Source organism: Ambystoma mexicanum, chromosome 3p (genome assembly GCF_040938575.1).
Source record: "Ambystoma mexicanum isolate Mex_15411 chromosome 3p, UKY_AmexF1_1, whole genome shotgun sequence".
NCBI lineage: Eukaryota > Metazoa > Chordata > Amphibia > Caudata > Ambystomatidae > Ambystoma > Ambystoma mexicanum.
The window spans coordinates 1,038,728,957-1,038,753,391 of NC_090925.1; the positions used below are offsets into that span (position 1 = coordinate 1,038,728,957).

At 46.7% G+C, this 24,435-nt stretch overlaps 1 protein-coding gene across 1 annotated transcript in view; it reads left to right on the plus strand.

The window, feature by feature from the left end:
• Positions 1-24,435, plus strand: part of VSTM2L (V-set and transmembrane domain containing 2 like) — a 480,863-nt gene that overhangs the window by 408,076 nt on the left and 48,352 nt on the right. Inside the window, exon 3 of the mRNA XM_069652388.1 lies at positions 15,108-15,158. Coding sequence (XP_069508489.1) covers positions 15,108-15,158 — 51 coding nt within the window. The remainder of the gene's footprint in view (positions 1-15,107; positions 15,159-24,435) is intronic.

Genomic DNA, 24,435 nt, shown 5'->3' on the forward strand with positions numbered 1-24,435 from the left:
TCTCTACCGGCTGTGCTCTCGGCGTAGTTCTCCAAGCTCACCAATCTCTGCCGGATTTGATCTCCCCAAGAGGACTTGTGAAAGGTCCTTCTGAATCCTCTTGTTCCCTCTCATCCCTGGGGAATGGTCACAGCATTGCCTGGCTCATCGCTGCAGGGCTTCCAGGCACTTGGCATCCTACAGTGAGGCTGAATCCGGTATATAAGTCGGTAGCTAGTGCTTTGCAAAAACGGTAGAACAGTGTGAGAGCTACTCTTACCTAGTTTTAAAAAATCTTAGATTTCAGGTCACCTGAGGCTATGGGTACTACTCCCTTATGGGGTCTCTTGCTAACCCCATAGGCTAAAACCATGCTTTTGAAGAATACTTGACATTGCAATTAGTCAATCAAAAAATTCTTAACAGTGTGCTTTGTTATCACAAATATAATTATGTTATTACCTCTATAATAAGAGTTTTGAAGGTGCAATTGTATCGTGTGTAGTTATGAGTGCTGCTATTAACTTCTAATTAGCTTCATTCATAAAGGTCAGATCTTTTTTAGAGTGATGAAGCGTTCAGCTCCTTTTTTTCCTAACGATGTGAATAGCTAATCAGCTACAAAATCAACTCCTGAACATGTTGGAAAATGTTTCTCTGTCTGCAGGCAAGAAAATGGATATAAGCAGTAATAGTGGTGATTTCATATCTCCAGTGTGGCTGCTCGGTGGGTGTTGTGATTCATCTGTCACCTGGTGCAGCGCAATGTACACATTCAGTGTTAATGTGTCACAAGAGAATGGCACTCGTTTGACTTTAGAAGGGTGACAGTTTCATCAAGTTCTGTTTGGGTTTCTGTATGTCCATGCAGAGGGCATGAAAGGGCTGGCTCTTCCGTGCCATGGAAACAGAGTTCACCCTGACCAGAGCACAGCAAACCGTGCCGCTCTTCTCACAGGGTTGCCAAATATTCACAGTGAGAATAATCTTGGCTGTCATTTCAAACTGGGGCCTCGTCTGCTTGGCATTAAATGGAGAAAGCCAATTGGACAGTGATGCAATGTCTAGGTGAGCTTGATAGCCACATGGGTATCATCTTTGCCCGAGTGCCCACTCATGTAACACGGCAGAGTGGACACCAATAATTTCCAAGGGGGTTGCTTTGGTGGCATCTCAAGACTCATAACTCAACTCTTGTAGAGCTGAATTGCAAAGGACAGGGCTGTGGGTGAAAATATTTATTTGGTGGAGGGGCGTTATTTTGGAGTGACCCGAGGCTATTGGCACAACCACTCCACCCACCCACAATAGTTTTTAAGCCACCAGACTGGCAAATCTATCATCATTGGTAACCGAAGTTGCAAAAACAAATCCTATTGGCTGTGCGTATAAGACAAGGAGGTGGAGCGCAGGCATTTTCAAGAAAGCAATAATTCTTGCCAGACTATTCCCCAGACAGCTCAAGGGTGCACTCTACTGCATGGACTTGGATACAACGCTATGATTACTTGCACAAGAGTCAGGGGTCACGGCGGAGCAGCGGGCCATGTGGTCATACACTCTCCCTCGACGCTGCAGACACACTGAGACGTTGCAAACGGTGCGCCAGATTCTCAAAACTTTTCTTTGTGCTGGCCCATCTCCTCACTTGCAGTAGCATTAATAATGATAATGATGTGTTATTTATAGAGTGCCTTAATCCAAAGCGCTTTACAGAGCACATATTTACATACAATATCACCCAACCGAAATTGGTACTCATTTATCGACCTTGGAAGGGTGAAAGGCTGAGTTGGCTTTGTTGGGATTCGAACCTGTGACCTGCAGTTCATGCTCAGTTCGCAGCAGCGAGTGCTCAACCCGCTGAGCTATCTTACCAGCATTAAAAAAAAGGCAAAAATGTAGCAGCGCTGTTTACAAAGGTCATCAGCGCATCTTAGATTTCTGGGCATTTTAAAGCAAACCCACCCTCCTACCCCTCCCCCACCCGAATTCACAAACGGGATTGTCTTTAAAATGACCAGAAACGAGTGTCATCCCCAGCTGCTTTTTAGAACAGACGAAGGCACAAATCATGGCATGGTCATTTCTGACCCTGTCATGATTTCTTTTTCTTTCAGTGTGACAGACGTGGGTTACACCATAGCTGTCACACTCGCATTTCCTTACTCCTAACGGGGATGGAAAGGCATTTTCTCCAATCAGCTTCCCTTTAACGGCCCGTCTCGGCGAAATGCGCTCCCAGCAACCCCGCGGTTGCTGGCAGCCTGTCATACATTAGCGTTAAGAGCGCGCTCACGATACTAATGTATGCAAGGGGACTGGATAGCACATCTTTGCACTTTCTTCCCAGCTCCCTCTGAAAGGCTCAGGTCACGTGTGTGTGTGTGTGTGTGTGTGTGTGTGTGTGTGTGTGTGTGTGTGTGTGTGTGTGTGTGTGTGTGTGTGTGTGTGTGTGTGTGTGTGTGTGTGTGTGTGTGTGTGTGTGTGTGTGTGTGTGTGTGTGTGTGTGTGTGTGTGTGTGTGTGTGTGTTGCTTTGATGATTGCATCTGATCATGCATGCATCATAATTTATGATGCATGCAGATGCATGTGCATAATTCATCACGGACGTGGCCCACCGGGCCGGCGGCCCTGCCGCCAATGCAGGGGGACGGTGCCTTGTGTGCTCGGCTCGCGCTCCGCACTCGGGCCGGCACCGCGGCAGCCAGAATGTTACTTTGATCTGTAAGAGGAGGCAGGCTGAAGCAATTGACACTACTAAGCAATTGTAACACCTGCCTCCCTCTGAGTCCTGACCCTGGGGAGGCCTGGGGGGCAGGCAGCCTGCCTGCAATGCTCACACTGCAGAGAGCTGTGCCAGACTGAAGAGGGAGGGAGGAAGGAGGCAGCCACAGCACTAACGCCGCCGCCGAGCGCTTAACACGGGCCGGGAGGGACACTTGCAAGAGTCCGGTTCCCAGGAAGCGCAGCCAGGTGCATCCAGGCACAGGGGGACACCGAGCCGCAACTTCGCACCGCTGACCAGGGAGGCCGAGTGAGTCCCGGACCGAGGACACCTCTCTGGGGCAGCTGGCTGCTTCCATGAGTCGGTGCCCCCCAGCATCTCCCGGGCACCATCATGAGCCCCTCGACGCCGCCCTGAGAGACCGGCAGCCCGAGGCCGGAAGGTAAGGGGTCTTCTCATGAGTTCTGCGTGGTGTGCTGCCTGGCCTGCTGCTGGTGGTGGCAGGAAGCGCCGGTCCGGTGAGGCGTGAAGAGACTGGTCGTGCTGATGTGGTGAGTGCATGCAGTGTCAGTTGGGGCGATGCACTGAGACATGCTGATGCAAGTGAAGTGTGGTGCAGGGGTGCAGGGGTGCAGAGGTAGGCGACTGAGATACACTGCACTTCGTCAGGACTCTGTGGTGGTGGCAAGTACAGCCAGTCCCGGGTGGCGTGCTAAAGCCTGCGATGGTGCACTGAGCTGTGAGGGTAGCATGGTGACACACTGGAAACTCCTGAAAGCGGGTGGAGGGGGCTGAGTGTGGTGCAGCGGAGTCGGGGTAAGGCAGCCAGTCGTGCCGCAACACTTGTACCCGTGCCTCCCTTCCGCAAGCCCCGTGGCCGGTATGAGGGGTCGGTGCTTCCCCGCCACCCTCTCAGGGGTGTTGGAGGGCGATCGTTACGGGATGTCCCCGCAGATGGAGTGTTGTTTTGATACCTGAACCCTTGGCCCCTGTGAGTGTTCCGGCTGCCCCCTCGACACTGCGCATCTGCTCCACTTGTGAAAGACTGTCCGCTCCAGGCCAAAGGCTGCACACTTATAACACGTTCCATATAACAGAGCTTGCGCGGGGATAGCGTGACTTGCCAGCCATGTGCAATTCACCACAATAGTGCAATGCCTTGGCAACGCAGCAGTGCCCGTCTGCGCTGAAATAGCCAGTGCCGTGATTGATGTTACAGAAAAAAGCCTAACACCTTTGAATTTGTTAACAAAACACGAACATCAGTGACTTTGCAGAAATTTGGGAAACGGCGTGACTTTCTGCGCACATGTTTTACACTCCAATACACGGGTTGAAAACACGCCCCTGAAATGGCCATTGGCGCGTGCAGAGGGGTCTTGCACCCTACACACGCCCCTCTCGCCTGTGAAGCATCTGCCTGCAGCCCTTCCCCCAGGAGCCTCCCTTTCCCGGGCAGCCGAGGTCTAGGTTCTACGCTGCCCCATCCCAGCCATGAGAAGCTCTTGCGCCTCCACACCTGACCTGTCGCCTTGGCTAGCTGTTGTCTTGGCGCTGCAGGGCCGAGGGGCGAGGGCCTGAGGCTGAGCTGGGGCGGGCAGAGTGACATATTTCACACTAGTTGCTTCACCTTGCAACTGCTGGCTTCAGCTTGTGCCTGGGGGCTAGGGCAGCCTCGGACTGGCCTGTGGGACAATAGGCCGGGGGGCCCGGGCCAACCAAAAACACAAAATGCTGGTGTGGGCCCGTTTTATTGGCCAAAGTGGGACCCTTATTGGCCCATGTGGGCCAATTTGATGAGTTAATTCACACTGCGACTAGTAGTTTTGACCAGTGTTGCTGAATAAATATTCTTTAAAATGTAAAATTTGCATGTCACTTTATCTAAAAGCTCCCCCTGGGTACTATTCAAACAGTATCACAAAAGGAATGAAAATCCATTTGCAACTGCGGCCCACCTTTTTTTTGGTGACTGAGACAATTGCATGGCCCATTCTGACCCCAGATAATAGCTAGCCTTTGTTGCTGACTGTGTGCCCTTCGGAAGCACCCCACAGTGTCTTTGTCGAGGGCATAGGGGCATTGGTATCCCGAAAGGGGCCAGAGACAGGCGGTGATGTGTAAGTTGGCTGTAGAGGCGTTGTCTGGAGGGAGGGGTCTGATGTTACTCTGTGAGATGCAGTAGTTGTTCTTTGAAGAGTGAGATTGGACGTGAAGTGTTGGGACACACAATTAAAATAGGGTGCCAAGAGCAAAAAACAGTGGCACAACCATTACACCAGGGCAACAAATTCATACAAGCCCACATCAGTAGTCCACAGTTTGGGATCCATCCGGATTCCTTCTGCCGCTACAGCCCTCTCGGTCTTGCCCGGCCGACACAGCACCAAACTTTCTGCTACTGCAGGAAATGTGGAACACAGGAAGGCGTCTTTTGGTGTAGTACCTAAGGCTTTATTTATTATTTTTTTTTATTTATTTTGCATTTTTAAAGCGCTCACACTCACAGCCCAGGGGCATCGAGGCGCAGGCGCTGTTAAAGGAATATGTATCTTAGTTGCGTATGTACAACGCGCTTAATACCCGTAGGTTTTTAAGTGTGGACCCGGGGATCGAACTTGTGTTGCTTTGTGTCGTCTTGTTTGCAAGACGGGGTTGCTAACTTAGTAACATCTCCCTAAACCTCATTCCGGTTTCCCTACCCCCCTCCTATCCAACCATTGTCACCCTACCCTAACCCTCCTTCCCTGCTGGGGTTGCAGAGCGTTGTATAAGCATTGACTTGCAGCAGGTCCCAAAACCGCAGTGGGAGTGGTTGGTTCATGCCACTCCTGCGCCTCGGAGCTGTGGACGGACTCTGTCACAGAACTGTATGCAAAGTAATGTTCTTTTATGAGTTGTGTTGTAGTGCAACAGACACATGAACCCTAAATATGTAGCATTTTCTGTAAAAGTCATGAATTGACGTGATTCACGGATGATGGTTTGAGGGCCACTTTTTTGGAGGCGAGGGGTGGGCCACTTTGAGGCGAGGGGTGGCCCACTTTTTTTTTGTTGTCCGGGCCTATTTCTTGTCCCAGTCTGACCGTGGCTGTAGGTAGCACCAGTGCTCTGAAGCAACCTGCTACTGAGACATTGTGATTTCCCGCCACGAGCTATTTTCAATTTGTCATACACCTTTGTTGACATCCTTCCAACCACAGGACAGGACTAAACAATCCCCAGGTCGCACCTGGCACAGCCCATCAGCGCTGCGCCAGGTGCCGTCTTGTACTTCGTGCTCAATTATTTAAAAAGGTGGTCTTGCAGGTGCACCTGCAGCGGTCGGCATCAGTGCTGCATGTTTTACCTAGGCTGTTCCTTGGCTGAAGCTTGCTAATGCTGTTAGTGAGCCGTGCGACACCTGCCATGCTGGCAGCAGTAGCTCATATGGCTCCACTGTACGTTGCAAAGGAGAGAGCCCCTAGCCCTACAAGGGACGCATTCAGCAATCTCCCGGTGCTCTTAGCAAGGTGCATTGTTAGGGGTGTGCCATGCATGTGGTGTACACACACCCGGCCTGATAGAAAGCATGTGCAGAAGCAATACAATTCCCTTATTTGCTTGGGACACCCCCTGTTCCTGTGTAATGTGCGCACTTTGCTTGAGGCCCCTTCCCCGCAGAGCAAATGGCACAATGTACGGTTTGCGCAGAGAATAAATATTAGTTGATGAAGCTCTATTTCCATTTCCTCTTCCATGTATGAAATCTGTCCATCATTGCCTTAATAAGAATTCTTTACTCAAGCAATAAAAGCCAGTTCCATGAGCTCTACAGGGTGGTAGGACTTTACCACCCAGGACAGCCCAGAGACCTGGCTGTTAAGGCTATTAGCACTCTGGTTTAACATCCCAGGGTGCTAGTAGTGATGAATGTGTTAGAATTAATGGGTCGCGCAGAGGGTGCAACCCGTTCATTCAATCAAATACTCTCCCAAGATGTCCACCATGAAAATGGAAGGTGGGGGTCCAGGATGGAGCAGCGGCTCGGTGGCAGCACCTGCTGCAATGAGGAACAAGTGAATGGGCAGGATGGAGGGGAACGGGTACATGGGCAGGTGGAGCCGGCCAGCAGTGAGAAGGTGTGGTGGGGGTTAAGATGTAGGTTGGGTGCGAGCAGTCTTCAGCTTGCTCAGAACGCAAGCTTGAATCAAGGGATTCAGCCTCCGATCTGAGCCAGCTGATTGGCTGTAGCACCCACCCCGGGTACTAATTAATCTACTACTAGGGCTCCAAGGTCCAATTTCTCTAGCTACCACTTTGCATTTGTAAAAAGGGAGAAATATCTCACATTCTATTCATTTGTCATTTCTTCACTACCATATTTTCCCACATACTCTGCTAAGACTTTAACGTCTTAAAGGAGGACAAACTGGGTTTCGCTCTCATGAAAACTCCAATTGAGCCTAGCCTGTTCTCTCTCTCTCCCTCTCTCTCTCTCTCTCTCTCGCTCTAAAACCAGTTTTGTGGTGTTTTTAGGAAGCTTACCAGTTGTGTTAGAAACCTATGCCCAATCGGTTACAGTGCTTTGTGCTTTGAGATCACCTTCCCCTCAGGTCACTCCATGGTGCCTTGCAGTTGTCCATTGGCTTGCGTGTATTTCTAGTCTCCTATGGCGCGTTCAATTTTCCTTCGCTTCCAACAGAGATTTCACATGAGTTTGCCACTGAAGGGATTCTGCAGTTGTTACTCCCGTATAATTAGCGCAGGTCTTCCCAGAAGATTTGCTGAGTGTGTGAGAGAGAGCATTCTTAGAGGCCTCTCGATGTTTTGAACATCTGGGGCTGTAGATCCGGCTTCAGCAACATTTGGCTTTCCAGGTGTTTGGAATGTGACACTCATGATCCCTCATCACTGACTATGCTGGCTAGGGTTGATGGGAATTGTAGTTCAAAACATCAGAGCAGCATAGGCTATTCAACTACAAAGATGTTCAGCAAGCACCTTATGTTTTTCACCTGGTCAGAAGGTCAGGACATGTCATTGAAGACCAACTATGGTATTGTCCTAAGGGTGTACCTTCTTAAAGTTTCCAACTTGATGACTGAGCATAGCTGGCCTTCTGGACCTTAAGATACCACCCGGAAGATGTCTTCTGATTTTAGAGTGAAGACACTCAGGAGATAACCACAAAATATCTGTATGTTCCTTGCAAGACTCCATCAACCTTACCCCTGTTTTGATTGAGGGTAATGTACATTCCTGTGAAGAACAGAATACTGGTCTGTACACTATGAAACTATTACCAATCCGACCCCAGCCTGGTGAACTCTCTGCAGGTGTATGCGTAATTTATTTGGAAGTCAAGCGTATAGACCACTGCAGTTGTTCACAATGGAGTAGGTGAGGGCTCCTATGACAATATCACATCGTTTTTGATGATCCTAGGCAAGCAATGCTCCAACCTAAGAAGCTGGAAAAGCTGATTTCCTGCATTGCCTTGTGAGGCTTCATGATGAGCCCACAGCAATCACAGATGATCAACTTTTTCCTGTGGAGTAATGGATATATCGAAAAAGAAGGGATCAGGGAGATTGACTACATGGGTCTTGGGTACGCTTTCTGATTCACAGATGATGACCTCGATTTTGTTTGAGTTCAAATTAAGTTAGCGTTCATCTTTTCCAGACCCAATTTAACTCAAGCCATTCATTAGAACCTCATAATGGTCCTCCAGTTGCTATGATGATCTGTGTATAATCTACATGCAAATAGCACAGCAGTCACTTTGAACTTGTGTTACTTGTGTGAGCAAACACAACAAATAGTCCTTGAGAAGTACGGGGAAAGATAGCAGGTGATAAAGGAACTAGCCAACTGGCATTGGCCGATGGCCACCACCGGGCCATGGACCGCTAAATTATACTATCTATTCACAATAAACCAATCCAACTACAAAGTGCTAGACATGCTAAACCATCACCTGTCCATTATCAAACATCATTTTTGATTTGCTGTTTTATTTGACCTGTATTCATATGACCCCATGGTGGGGTTGCAACACCAGCACCTGAGAACTGCTACTTTTACAGATCTGTAATGTAAATGTTGAGGGATGAAGTGATGGGCCACTGCCGACTCAACTTGCAAACAAGCATACATTTTTCCATTCAGAAACTCTTGGTTCTGAACCAAGTGCCTCAACTGCAAGACCCAACTCCCTCAAGCAAGAAACACCTCAACCACAGTGCCCATTGTACAGTAAGAGGCTGAGCGTGCTTCCACCTCTGCAGTAAATGTCAGCTTGCGTAGCTGGAGGCACAGCGTACTCTCCGGCGATGCAGCCCAGGAGATCAGCACGCACCGTGCGTACGGATGTCAAAGGAACCATGTTCAAGATAAACAGACTCTGTGCTCCTCATCTGCCACAGAGTGATCCGCGCACAGGGAGGCCTATCATTCCAGCAAACCCTTCAGTCAGACTTAGATCTGCTTTACCTGCAGAGTGAAACTTCTGTAGATGTGCTTGAAATGAGAAAAATGTGGTTGGGTACAAATAGCCACAGTGACACTTTGCTTCTGAGAAATAGTGGTACAGACCATTTAATGGACACGCCAACTAATTTCTTTTAGCTGAAGCATTCCTTTGTGAATTTCCCTGGACTTTGTTTTTTTTTATTTATTTCACATGTTGAGAGTAGACCAGTGGTTAGCAGTTGAGGGAATGGTAGAGGTAGTAGATAAATTAAGGTAGATGGAGATAGACAGCTTTAAAGACACTCTAATCACTGTGGAGCTGCAGTGTGCCACTGTTCTACTGCCCACACTACCTCTCTGAGAAGGGACATCTTAGTTTTGCACAGACTGCGCCTAGTCTATCCGTGGACCATTATGTACCAGTGCACTGTTACTCTTTAACTCTTTCCTCCCACCTCAACGGTAGCCATGATTTTGGCCGTCTCCTCCTCCGTGACTGCATCTTTTTTCAAAGATGTGCCTGCAAATAATCAAAGGACCTGGATGGGTTAAGAAAGGAAAGATTTAGCTAAGAGGAGTGCCTAGAATGCTCAGGTGGAGTCGTGGGTCATCGACTGCAACATTGTTTTTGCGGTGTAATCTGCTTACATCTCAGGGGGAGACCCCTTTGATAAACCCATTTAAAAAAAAGAAATACTCCAGCAAAATGCACCACAAAAAGAATGCTGAGTGACCAGGACCCGATACCCTAGAATGAAGGCACAGCAGTCCTGCAGGGATGGGTCACATGTGGTATTTCAAAATAAATGAGTGCTGGCACTTAGAGCCTAAAAGAATGAGCTCGATTGGAGGCCTTTATGAGAATCCGGAACTTGGTGTAATTCCACAGTCTGTTTTTAATAGATAGGTCATATTGCTGTCTGCACTCCGGTGGGTTGGGGATTGGGGTAGGGCTCCAATAATGGAAGCCGGGCTCTGTTTGGTGATTTCACCACCACTTCTGTGTCCACTCCTCTGGCCGGCTCCCCTGGGCTGCCTCATCCGTCAGCGATGGGAGTAAAACAGAGGGCCCAGGAGATCCATGCACAGGTTTGAATTTAGGGCAAAAAAGAATAGTTCACCACACATTGACTGCGCCACATGTAGCACAGTCAATGTGTGGTGAACTATTCTTTTTTCTACAAACCAGGGAGGTAGGGGGACTGGTTCCTCCAACAATCACTTCACGGACGCGACATGGCCGAAAGGCATAATTAATAAGGTCGCCGACAGAAGAAGTTGCAACCAAAATCTACCCCCAAAAAAACTTGAACTTAGGTCAGTCTACTCTGGGCAACATATGCCATTACTCCACTGCCTGTGGCACCACCACATCCACTCAGGTAGTGAAGTTGCAGGTGATGTGCTAACGCCAAGCGGGCATGAGGCGGTTCTTCCAGGAAGAACGCTGCAGTAAGACTACTTTCTCCCAAGCGCCATCCTTTCTGGTCCTATTCCTACACTAGCTGGAAAGATTGTAAAGCACAACATGGGGAATCAAAGAAACTCAGATAGCAAGGTTGTTGCAGTGGTTGTAGCCCTCAATCTCTGGAAGCTATGGTTCAAAGAGCGAACCGGTGCATTGTGAAAAATACAAACTTGCTATTCTCATCTATTGGCTGGTTTTAAGCCCTATTGCGCAAAAGGCTGGGAAGTTTTGCTCATTAGTTGGCCAGCAGATAATCCAGAAGTGGTTTCCTGGCCAAGGTAGAATGAGAAAGCTAAAAGGGGATGGGTGGAAGTGCTTGAGCCAATGTGTCTAATTCCTGGGAAGGCCCCTTTGTAGCATTCCATTCCATTTGTTGTTATCACGGCTAGCACAACTGAAGGGGGCTAACATTGGTTAGGGAGGGATGGCTCAAGACTTTCTAACCATCCCATTTTGGTTTCAAGTGTAACCATCGGGCTTGCAAGGGAGTTAGAGGGATTCCAGTCACACTTCTTTCTGAGATATGGTCGCAATAATTAGTACGGTGGTCTGTGTAGACAGGAGCAGATTTACCGTCAGGAATAATGGGTGATTTACCAATCTGCCCGTATCGCTGAAAGTTCGGGGGAATAACAAGCCATAATTCAGTTAACCCTATTGTGTGACTTACTCTACCCCAGTCAGACCACCCAGTGGAGTCACACGTCTGTCGGGAGATATTTTTATTTCCCTTACAGTAACCTAATTTAACTCTGTTTAACATCCGTTTTCCAGGAGGTGTCTCACTGCAGTGTGTGCTAAATAAATGATCCTGCTCCTCACTATTTGGCAGCGAGGCACCCCCTGGTATGCCCCATTCCTTCACCACCCTTATAGAATATTGGCAAATGGTGGCTGCGTCAGTCCTGTGGGTGCTCTGGGCGGTTGGTAATAATACAGGGTGCCTGGCTAGGTCCTGATATGCCCAGGGGGTTGAACGTATATTCAAACAAAAAATCAGGATGGGAGAACCACACTTTTGAGATTCAGGATAATATTAGTTTAATCTCTGAATTTTGGTGATGATACATATAATATATCGATTGTTAGCATAATAAGAGACAGCCGGACAGTTGTACATTCGATATGTAGGTGTACCACTAGGTACCACCCTCAAGAGTGTGGAGGTTGATAGCCTTCTGATGGTGCAAGATCTCTTTGATACACAGTTAACAAGGGTTTACAACACAAGAGTGAATGCAGCCCAGGACCTCATTTGGTCCATGGGTATTGTCACAGGAAAAAACACAACAACAGGTGTGTACAAGTATGCATGGGGTGAGTTGTGTCATAGATCGACACTGTAGTGTTTCGGCCACAGGGTACGAAGACTGGACGTAGGTGACTGGGATGGCCTTCTTCAGGATGCAGGTGAAGGGATGAAACACTGTCCGTAGGGTATCTCTGGGATTCAATTATAGATAGTTTAGGAGGTGTGGGATCTCCAGAGTTTATTGGTGATTTACGAAACTTGTGACCGATTGGTGTCAGGACAGGTTCAAGGAGTAAGCACCAGTAAACAGAAGCTTACCGTGAACCGACAAGCGGTGCGGCGGTAATAGCTTCTGCGGGTCTTCGACCATGCGAAAAGTCAGGTGAAGATGGTGGCCCAGTGGCCACTGTTGCTGAGGAGATTAGTCCAAAGAACCATATCTGGAACCAGGGTTTACAGATGGCGGTAGCCCGGAGCAATACTTGGGAAGACTTCATTTAATTTCTGGGCATTGATTTGAAATCTCAAACTCCTCCAAGCTATAGTACAAACAAATCCCATACCAGCATATATTTGGGAAGAACACGTCAGTGAACTGTATAAGGCTCCCTTGAAAAAATGTCCAATACTCATTCATGAGGTGGACTGGGCTATAGAGTTTAATATAGAAATGATCATACTATTATTAACTAAATCGTCCACCTCAAGGGCACCAGGTCCAACCGTATTGTGCAATTATGTTTTCAAGATCGCAGTTGTCATCTGGGCTCCTATAATGTTCATAATGTTTAAGGACATGCTCTTAATAAGGAAAACCTCAGAAAGCTACAAATTATCAAATATTATCACGATCTACAAGAAAGGTAATAAAGAAAGCCCTACTTCTATAGGCCCATCGCTCTTTAGATGCGCATAGTAAATTATTCGCCTCACTGTTACTCCATGATTTGGAAAAATGGGCCAACATCACAGGTCGTATATTGAAAAATCAGACTGGCTTTAGAATTTGTCTGAGCTGCACACTAAATGGATTTATAATAGATGCTCTAACGCAGTCATCCTTGCTAAACAACGAACCCGCAATCTATGCAGCATGTATCTACCTGTCCCTGGCCTTTGACATGGTTAATCGCAAGAGATTGGGGAGCAAGTTAAGGAATTGGGGCATTCCGGATGGTCTACTGAATACGTTGATGCATATCCACTCAGATAATAAACTAAGAGTACGTTTGAGTCATCAGGGAGCCATATCAAATTAAATTCCCACCCAGAAGGGTCTTTGTCAGGGCTGTGTATTGGCTCCTGCTTATTTAACCTTTATGTTGGTGATATGGGAGAAGTGTCTACATCAGCCTTCATAACTCCACGAATAGATCCCCTCAAAAGTGGCTGATTGACCAGTGCGGATGATATGATCTTTCTCGATCACACCCAGATAGGACTGCAGCATCTGATAAACTCTTTCCTTGAAAATGCTATCAATAACGACCTAAGTTGAACTCCACAAAGGAGCTGATATATTTAGGTTTTCATCTGAGGGCTAGACCAACAATGGAAGCTCTATTGGTGGAGCTGGAAGAAAAGTTGAATGGGCTGGGCTCCCAGAGGAAGCAAATTAACTATCTTTATGGGAGATTCACCGTTTGTTCCTTGATTGGCTTTTATAAGGGCAAAGTTGTCCCATCCCTTATGTATAGTACTGGCATAAATCATCTCATGGGTAGTAAAGGCCTCAAAACAATTGAGGGCAGATTATGGAGAAAGGTATTAAAACTACCCAATTGTGTTCCTGCACCAATCACCAGACATGAACTTGGATTGGACTCGTAAAAAGGGATGGCGCCAATGGAAAATGCTTCCATTTTATTGAAACGTCTTAACTCCCCTAATGAACGTTTTCTTTATTGATTTTAGTCTAGAAATGGGCAGAAAAAAACAACAATGTTACTGATGTTGCATTGAAGTGCGATCATATTCTAAATACTCTTGCTTTATCGACAGAGGCGGTAATTATCAACCCAAATGATGACACCATTTTTTTTTTAGAAAAGGTTGGTCTGATATGCAGGACTCTACATCAAAGTACAAACTATATGACCATCTCATTTGTTTGGGACATTAGGAGCTATAGCACAACTCCAAAATATCTGATAAATCTGTCCGATGGCGTGCACAGTTACTAAGTTTCAGGATGAATGTTTGACCTAGTGGGTGAATTTAGTAACATCAGGAACAAAGATCCCAAAACACTGTCAAGTGCAGAAGACCACTGAGTTGCTTCTTCACCTTGTAATTGAGTGGCCGTCTTTGAACAATATAAGGGGACAAATGCTCAGTCAATTTCTACCCAACGATGACTGATTGACCACGCAAACCCTCTGCCCGAGGCTCATATCTGGTCCCTGCTTGTTTGTTTGTTTAATCATTTATATTGTGCACCGGACCGGAAGGTATCAGGGCGCAGAGGTTTACAAGAAGGTTCAAGGCTTAGTTACATAGGCATAAATACAGGCAAAAAAAACGATACAGGAAGTGCCATTTTGTACATTGGAATCATGAAATAAAAGAATATAGCTACAAAGTTGTACAAGTAAAATGCGACTGACTTTGATTTAGGTGTTTTCATCTCATCAACCTAATGATTGAGGAATTAGCAGTCTGATTAATTATGTGTCCACTTCGTACTGTCCAATGTTTCTTTCAAACTGTACCCATCATTAATCAATTCTGGAGTGTGTGTCAATTTCAACTAACTGCTGTGTTCCGTGCAAATGAAATGATTCCTTTTTACACTATGAATGGTGGAATTTTGATTGTTGAATTTTTGTCATTTTTGTAACTTTTCTGCTCGCCTGTAAAACGTTTCTTGTAAACTGAAGCACATGTTGTTACAAAAAAAAGAAAGCTTTGTCTTCAGTTGCACTTAGTAGCTTCCACTGTTGCGCTCCTCCTGTGAGTGACTGTCACGCCTGCTAAAAGCATAGCACATTCTGCCTCCCCGTGCCCCCTCGACCGACTTGCAGCATTTCAAGCCATTTGCCTGGCAGGCGGGCACTCAAAAGCACATTACGGTCTGGAGTACACCTTGCTGTGATGAGTGCCCCCCCTTTACCTATTTATTTAGCTTTGTACTTTGAGTTGCACTAATGGTTTCTCCCTTTTCTCTCTCTCCTGCCCGCCACCCCCACCCCGATACCTCCTCCCCACCCTTTCTTCCCGACAGCTAAAAGGATCGCAGCAGGAGGACGCCGAGAAGGACGCCACGAAAATAAGCGTGAGTCTCGATAATGGCTTCATGCGACGGCTCTAATCGAAGTCACAGCTGCAAACTTTCCGTCCCACACTGGCAGCCAGCAAAGCACACCGCGTGGGGCTCCTGCCGCCACCAAACGCCTTCCGCCTGCTTCGAAAAATCACGCAGGCGAAAGCATAGAATTTAGGAGATTGGGGCGGAAGGTCACTTCTACCTGCGCGCGCAGCTATTGCGGAAGTGCTGGAGCAGGGCAGCCTCTTAGGGCCAAAGAAATGCTCTGGTGCATTTGTTGGGCGCAGACCAAGCCCAAAAGAGCAGCAGAACACGGGACATAGCAAGCATGATTCAAAAATACACGCACAATTGTCGTCTCGAGGAATTATAGTTTTTTTTTTTTTTTTATGTGGGGGAGCACACCAGGGCCTGCAGGTAAAAGTCATTGGCCACCTATGCTTGGTGAAGTGTGCACTATATTTATAGATTGGTAACACACCTTTTGCGGCCCCATCTCACTGCCAATCTCTTCATAACCCAGTCTCCTTCAAAGCATATCTCATCAGAATCAGGAGGAACATTTCATTGCGCTCTTCTCTTAAACATGATAATATTAATATTATCTTTTGCATTGAAAAGGACTCTGGGTTACAGTAGAGGGTGGTTCGGAGCTATCATAATAAATGTTTTTTTTTAATTTTAACTGCACAGTGGATGAAACAAAATACTGTAGTGTGTGTGGATAGCTCAGTGAGTTAAATGTTCATCTCTGACTTTCCAAGTTCAAATCTTGGCTGGGCTGAATCAGCCCTTCACACTACTTAGGTTGATCATTTTAAAACTTAAAAGGGGTGACCTAACAGGTATAGTCGAGTTGTCATACCTGAAATGAAAGGGAGTTTAATCTATTTTAAAAGGTGTGTTAAATATAATGAATGTGCAATCAAAGAATTGACAAAAATAAAGATATTCAATATAAAACAGAAAACAAACAAAAAATGATAATAAGTAACTGTACTTCCCAAACCCTCATATCCTTTGAAAGAAATCTGTTATTCATATGCATTATTTTTCTTAAACAATATTAAGGACAAGTGTGCAAAATAATATGTTGAGAAAATCAATGTATTCTGTTAATGTTAATGTTAATGGATATTTGTACTGCATATTATCACCACCGGAGTGGTCCCCTGGCGCTCTGGCGGCTCTGAAAAAGGGAAGGGGGGGGGGGTGAGGTAGTGGGAATAAGCTGGAAAAGTGCAAGAGAGCAGTGATGTGCCTTTGGCAGCCTGAGCCCGGTGGGTCCGTTGGCTGGACTTCGGGTGCTTTCCGTTCGGTAGCCATCGTGTACTGTTGTGCGAGTCTATGTGTGTTTGTTTTGTTGTTGCAGTGTAGTGAAGTTTGTGCGGTTTATTGTGTTATAGAGTTGTGGTTGTTTAGAGTTTGAGAGGTGTATGCAGAGGGGTTAAATTGTTAGTGAGCATGTTATTGATTCATGATTGCACGCTTGGTCGGCGAATCGTATGTCAATCATTGAATCACATTACTATCTAGATGCAACGCAGGCTAAACTTAGGAATTCCATCTATGTGCGGCACATGCTAACATTTACAATTGTATCTCGATGCGACGCAGGCTAGGTTGAGGATTCTAAGTGTGGCACATGCTAACATTCACAATTCTATCCAGATGCGATGCAGGCCAAACTTAAGAATTTCCATCTAAGTGTTGTATACGCCAACATTCGCAATTCCATCCAGATGCGACACCGGCTAAACTTAGGAATTCCATCTAAGTATGGCACGTGCTACCATTTACAATTCTTTCTAGATGCGATGTAGGCTAGGCTGAGGATTCTAAGTGTGGCACATGCTAACATTTACAATTCTATCTGGATGCGACACAGGCTAGGCTGAGGATTCTAAGTGTTGCACATGCTAACATTTACAATTCTATCTAGATGCGATGCAGGCTAGGCTGAGGATTCTAAGTGTGGCACATGCTAACATTTACAATTCTATCTAGATGCGATGCAGGCTAGGCTGAGGATTCTAAGTGTGGCACATGCTAACATTTACAATTCTATATAAATGCGACACAGGCTAGGCTGAGGATTCTAAGTGTTGCACATGCTAACATTTACAATTCTATCTAGATGCGATGCAGGCTAGGCTGAGGATTCTAAGTGTGGCACATGCTAACATTTACAATTCTATCTAGATGCGATGCAGGCTAGGCTGAGGATTCTAAGTGTGGCACATGCTAACATTTACAATTCTATCTAAATGCGACACAGGCTAGGTTGAGGATTCTAAGTGTGGCACATGCTAGCATTCACAATTCTATCCAGATGCGATGCAGGCCAAACTTAAGAATTTCCATCTAAGTGTTGTATACGCCAACATTCACAATTCCATCCAGATGCGACGCCGGCTAAACTTAGGAATTCCATCTAAGTATGGCATGTGCTACCATTTACAATTCTTTCTAGATGCGAAGTAGGCTAGGCTGAGGATTCTAAGTGTGGCACATGCTAACATTTACAATTCTATCTGGATGCGACACAGGCTAGGCTGAGGATTCTAAGTGTGGCACATGCTAACATTTACAATTCTATCTAGATGCGATGCAGGCTAGGCTGAGGATTCTAAGTGTGGCACATGCTAACATTTACAATTCTGTCTAGATGCGAAGCAGGCTAAACTTAAGGATTTCCATCTAAGTGTGGTATACGCTACCATTTACAATTCTATCTTGACGCAAAGCAGACTAAACTTGAGAATTCCATCTAGGTGTGGCATATGCTAACAATCACATTTCTATCTAGATGCAACGCAGGTTAATCATCATAGTTCGCTTTGGGTATGGTACTAGATAACATTGTAATACAGGTAATATTTGTTATCCAGCCATGAATAGGTTTAGGCTGGTGGTCACATATCTCTCTAAGAATGCATGGTGTAGGTCTTTGGCAGTCTAGGTTATGGAAAGGTAAGTTCGAGTGGCAGGAGCTTTCTGGAGTACAGTAATTGCTCTACACCCCACACATGCCACACTTAAAGTTTTTGTCAGTGTCTGGTGACTGCTTGCTTCATTGGCTTCCCCTGCAGTCACCTGCAGTCACCTGCAGACACGTCCCAGAGCCGCCAATGCCGAAGCCGCCCTCTGCCTCGAGGCCCCGAGCCAAGAGGGCTGCTGGGCAGGGGGTTGCCCAGGACAGATCCAAGATAGGGAGGGGTCGGCCAATAGGAGCCTGGGGGAGGTCGAGGGAGGCGGGACACAGCAGGGGGAAGCGGCGGCTGGAGCAGGGAGGCCACGGGGGACACACTGGGGGTGCGAGTCCCTAAGATGGTGTCGGGGGGAAATTCTGCCGGGGTCGGCCGGGCCGTCCGCAGACCTCCGGGCAGGGAGGCCCCAACTCCTCCCGTATATCCCAGATGAGATAGAGTATGAGACACACACAAGGAGCAAGGTGACTCTGCTGTTTATTTATACAAAACGGCAGGGATGGGTCAAGGAGCGTACACGTTCGTCCTGACACACACACAATCGTGGGGCTCGCAGGCCCTTTTTACTGCATTATGACGCGCTACTTGCGTCACTTCAAAAAGTTAACAAAAAACCTATCGCCACTCTTAATTGGTTGCTCGAGTGGTAGGGTTAGTATAGTACACATATAGAGAATGATATTAGTGGACAAGGTGTAGTCAGGTGGTATATCTGGGTTGTCCCTACAATTAGATACATAAGAATTGTTACATGAAGACTCCTGAGGATTGGCTAATGTTACTGACGTCTGAGATAAGAGCCCCATGTTCTGATTGGTGCACCCGTGAGCTTCCCAGCCTGGGACCACCGTTGTTCCCAGCTCTCGGTGTACCTGTGATTGCAACAATGTTTCAATATGGGTACGTGCAAACAATGTGAGGATTTATTCATAGGTGGAAGGCTGACCGCTCCCACTGTAGCAGATGTCCATTGAGCCTTTCAAGTGTATTGGCCTGTGTCTCGTAGCGAGGGACCCAGACGCCTTTTTTCTCCTGGGCTTTGGCATCTCGTCAGGTTCGGCTTGGTCACGTGGGGAGGGACCGTGAAAGAGGCAGAATTCTGCACAATTAATATTGCTTTTTCTACTGCGCGTCTGGTTTAATTTGCCGGCGTGACTTTATCGTTGGGCCGCGGAGTGCGAGGTTGCAACATCGTGCCTTTGATGATTTGTTCTTGGAATGTGAGTTTGCAACATTACGACCTTGGCTGGTTGCTCCACTGGGTTCTTTCTGCAGGATCAGCAACCTGACTCGTGCTTTGTTAATGTCCACGGGAGCTCTTGGTTGAGGCCTACTTGGGCCTGGTGCATAATTAGTCCGTTTGGTGCATAGGTGCTTTTAGGTTATAATAGCATATATTTCCATGACCAGTATCGTGTTTCCATTATACCTCTATGGTGGTAATGGGTTTCAAGAGAAGCGTGAGCAAGCGTTATAAATGAGCTCATGATGCGTCTTGCGTTTCTGCATTCTGAAAGCCTATGTAAAAATAATAAAGATGCACGTCCGTGAATATGCCTGTCGCCTACGTCAGAGCACTGAGTATGTTCTTCGTGTAGATTGGTGTGGAAATGTTCAGTGTGTATATTTGTACAGAAGTGCTTCCCGTTGTCTAGGTCGTCATGGCATCTCTAACGACGTGTGGATTTTAGTCTAGCTGATCCGAACCGCAGGTGTCGGCATGGCCAGTGCGGGCTGTTGGGCAGGCAGATGGACACATCCGTATGTTCCTGTACCAGGGTACCTGGTCGTCTGGTAAATGGACAAACTCTTCTCGCGGCGGGTGTCTGGGCCGTGATCCTCTAGGCCAAGCGCGAGAGGTGAAGGACGGGAGCCTGGTCTTCCATTCTCCCACTTCAGTCCCCCCTCTGGTCGACTTGTCGACCACAAACATATCCTTCTCGTTATCTCCTCTTACCCTCCATATCTTAGTTATCCCTCCGAGATGTCCATAATGGTTTACATGATCTTCAAATGACCAATACATATATTCACATGTTCCTCCAGGAGTACAGTATACCCATCTTCCTATGTAGCTCCTGGGGTTCCTTGGGTTCTCGATCTTCACTGATGGTGGGTCTAGATGGTTGGTGATGATTTGGGTGCGCAACTTCTCCCTCTCTTGTATTATCACCCCTGTATGCTGGCCGTCATCTGCTGGCATTAAGGGGTGCATTCCCACCATTTCCAGCAACTCGTCAGTCGTGCGTGCCTTCCGGGCCTTCCAAAATCTAATTATGATCAGAGTAGCTCCAGCCAAAATAGTACACCCCACTATTATTTTCAGTCCATCTGACAGCCATGATGGCATCCATGACCATAATAGTGAAAACCAGCTCTTATCCTTGTCTACACCGTTACTTTCATCCATCATTTTGGAGTGCATCTGGGCCAATTGTGATACTGCTTCTGTCAGTGTACCATTGTCAGCATCGTTGGCAGGTATGAACGTGCAGCAAGATTGTCCTATCTTTGCACAAACTCCTCCTTCCATTGCTGTGAGAAGGTCCAATACATATCTGTTCTGTAGTGCTACCATCCTTACAGCTCGCAGCTCCTCTTTAATTGCGTTGAACCCATTTACTGTTGAATTGATGGTCATCATTAGTTCCCATCTGGTTATTTGGAGCCATTTTGCGTTTGCGTATGCCTGCAGTCCCGGATGTATTATTGAGGAGAAGAACATTGCTGCTCTGCTGAATAGTCTGTGTTCTGGCGGTATTGATGTTAGTTCCGTTTCCGACCTTCCCCACAGGTAATTTCCTGTCAGTGGCTCTCCTTGTCGTTTTCTCCTATTTAGGACAGTATCCTCGCTGTTGGTCTTGTTCTCTTGCTCCTTCTGAAGTGGTGCAGATCTCTTTCTTCTCTTATCCCCTTCATCCATTTTAGGAAATTTCGCCACATTGACATGCTTCTTAGGTACCACTAGTGATGGTACATTGACGTGTACCATTGTGCACACACCATTCCACAGGGGAGGCAGTGTATGATATGCCTTTTCTCCACAGGCCCAATAATGGTCCATTATTACTGCTGTTCCCGCTCCCCCCTCAGGTAACTCCATCACGCTTGCACAATTGGTGTTATATCCTACGTCCACCTCTCCTTTATGCTGGTAGCATACTTTGGGCGCAGTCAATGGTAGTATTGTTATTGGGTCTTCATCTTCTTCTACCCACGTGAGCATTGGTACGTACTTGATCCACGTCGTCCAACATCGATGATTGTGTGTCTCGATGGTTGAGATAGTTTCTTTTGTTACCATGTTGCTGCCAATTACTCCTATCTCCCAGCTGTTGTCCAGATACACCTTTCCTGTTATCGTCAGTAGCGGCCTCTCCCAGCATCCTTGTTTACCCGGAACTTCAGTGGCGTACCAATCACATGGTAGATACTGCAGTGTTACCTTCTTTGTTTCTCCTTTTGCAGGGCCACTTGTTATGTATTTGAATGCTTCAGCATGTAAACTGGTCTTGTGATAACTCAGATAGGTCTTGAGGAAGTTGTTTTCATATGGGTATGAGTCTCGTGTTTTCCATGTCATGTGCACTACTGTTCCTTGAAATCTTCCTTTCGTTTGGAACAGGGCCAAATATATTATGCACTGTGCTGTCTTTTCATCTATTTCAGTGGCAACAAATGTTCGTGAAGCGCTCATGGCGTATGGTATTAATGAGCAAACGTAACAGCTGTCCTCAGTTGTCTGCTTACCAATGCGGGTCATGTGCTGGTACCATATGTTGTTTGTGACGTGTGCTGAATCTTGTACATAATTATCAATACCTTTATTGTCTGAGTATGTGCTGCGTTTAACTCTATTTTGCTTTGGTGCAATGTTACTATTACCACCTGACGTAACACCTGTTGCAGCAGGGAACGGGGGTATATTAGGTTTGGGTGCAGCAATAAAATTGATAGCATAGCTGTACTGCCAGACAGAGGCAGCCAAGAACCCGGTGATCATAAAAATCCCTATTATTTTTATTACATATGCTAATCTCACCGGCATTTTGCTCTTACCTTGCTGCAGTCCTGGCAGCGTATTCTTGTGACGTTAAAGTTGCCCGCCTAAAAATTCTCAAAAGTGCTCGTTATTAAATGCTAGTTTTGTTTCCTTAAGCTCTCCCTATCAAGTAGTCATTCAGTGCCCAGGTGAAGAGCTGCTCCCACGCTACTCTAAGTGATCGGTCTCTTAGGACCGGCAAGTATGGGCGGAGGTGGGGCATGTAATTTTCTATGGCCAGGAGGAAGGCTGTGTAGTAGACACGTACCCTTCTCCTTTTTAAGTATGTTGGCCTTTTTATTTCGTATACAAATTGGTGTGACAATTCTTCTGGGTAGTTATCGTCTGGCAGCACCATCTACGCCTGCACACTGAACTTGTTAATTAGCTTTTCTTAACAATACAATATTACGCAGTTCCTGTATGTGCGAGAGGAAAAAGAGAACATTCACGTGTTTACATGTGTATTGGTGCAAGCAATGTCCTTCAGTTTTAGTTACAACTGTACTTAGCAGTCAATGGGGGGGGGGGTTTTGCTCAGATGGCGGAAGTATTTTTACTCTTTGAGCGTGTGACCATAGGGTGGGCAGTATGGGGATCACCCCTTTCTTCGTCAGTTATCGTCTCCGAGGGAACAATTGGGTCGTTGTCTGTGATGAAACTTTCTTCCTCTGTCGGGGATGTTGTTACTGTCCTTCCAATGGACCTGTCGTTGGCGCTGGGGCGGGTCTGCAGTTTGTAGATCTTTACGTCATGTAGGTGGTTCCAGGCACGCTTATCCTTTAGTTTTACTGCTCTTGTTGATACGTCCTCCACCAGATGGGGGCCAGTGAACCTCTTCTCGTTCCACTTTCTATTGAAATTGCGAAGTAGTACGTGGTCACCTTTGGCAAGTTTGCACGAGTTCTCCTTTCCCAATTCTGTACTTTCGTCTTTTTCTTGATTGCTGGTAGACCCGCCCCGTGTGCGCTCGAGCTGTTGAGACACAAACACGACACTAGTAATCAAAGAAGACACATATTGATACATTTCATCACCTAACACACTCGCTGAACTTTCGTGGTCGGTGAATGCCCTTGACGTTGGTGTTAGGGGAAGGCGCATTTGACGTCCAGTAACCACTTCGTGAGGGGTGAGGTGGTGGTCGGACCCTGGCCTATTTCTAAGTTCAAACAATGCTAACGGAAGGCAATACAACCAACTTTTCTTTGTTGTTTGTTGTATTTTAGCAATTGCCTCCTTCAATAAGCCATTCAGGCGTTCACATACACCATTAGCCTGTGGGTGGTATGCACATGCAAATTTGTGTTTAATGTTCAGCAGGGATGTGATATGCTGGAACATTTCGTTTGCGAAATGGGGGCCGTTGTCTGATCTTAACACCTCGCACACTCCCCACCTGGGGAAGACCTCCCTTACTATGAATTTGGCTGCTCTAAACGCATCAGGGTGTGAACAGGGCCCTGCTTCAATCCACCTAGAAAATGGGCATACTACTACAATCATATACCTATTACCTTGACATATGTTGATCATATCAACATAGTCAATGTGAAGGTGCCGAAAAGGTCCTTCTGGCCGGGGTATGGTACCTCTTATCACTTTTAGAGTATGACCGGCCGTAAACTGTTGACATGTGAGGCAATTGCTGATAAAATTTGACACATGAGAGGTTAACTCGGGACAAAACCAATCTTCTCTAATTCGTGCTGCAATTATTTCCTTGCCTGTATGGGCAGGGTGATGTAATTGGCTCAGGGCGGTATTTAACAGTGCCAACGGTATTACAACTTTCCCAGTGCCACCCTGGCGCCATAGTGCGTCGGTTGGTGACATTGTGCATCCTCTTTTCACCCATACTTCTTTTTTGGCCATTGGTGCAGCCGCTTGTAGCTCCATGATCTGTGTGGCTGGGAGATGGGTGTACCCTTCTCTTATTAACATCTCCCTAGCTATTCCCCTCCCTCTCCCTCTCTGTGAGTCTGTGGGGTTCCATATCTCACCAAAATATGCAGCATATTTCGCATGTGCGTCTGCTGCTGCATTTCCTTTTGAGACGTAGTCTTCTCCATTGGTGTGTGCGGTGCATTTTACTAGGGCTAGTTCTTGGGGGTCGTTTATTACTTCAATTAGTTCAGCCAACAAGAGGGCATGTTGTACTGGAGTGCCATCAGCTCTCCTAAACCCTCTTCTTCTCCATTTTGATAGCCCTGAGTGGACAGTGGATGTAACATATGCACTGTCGGAATATATA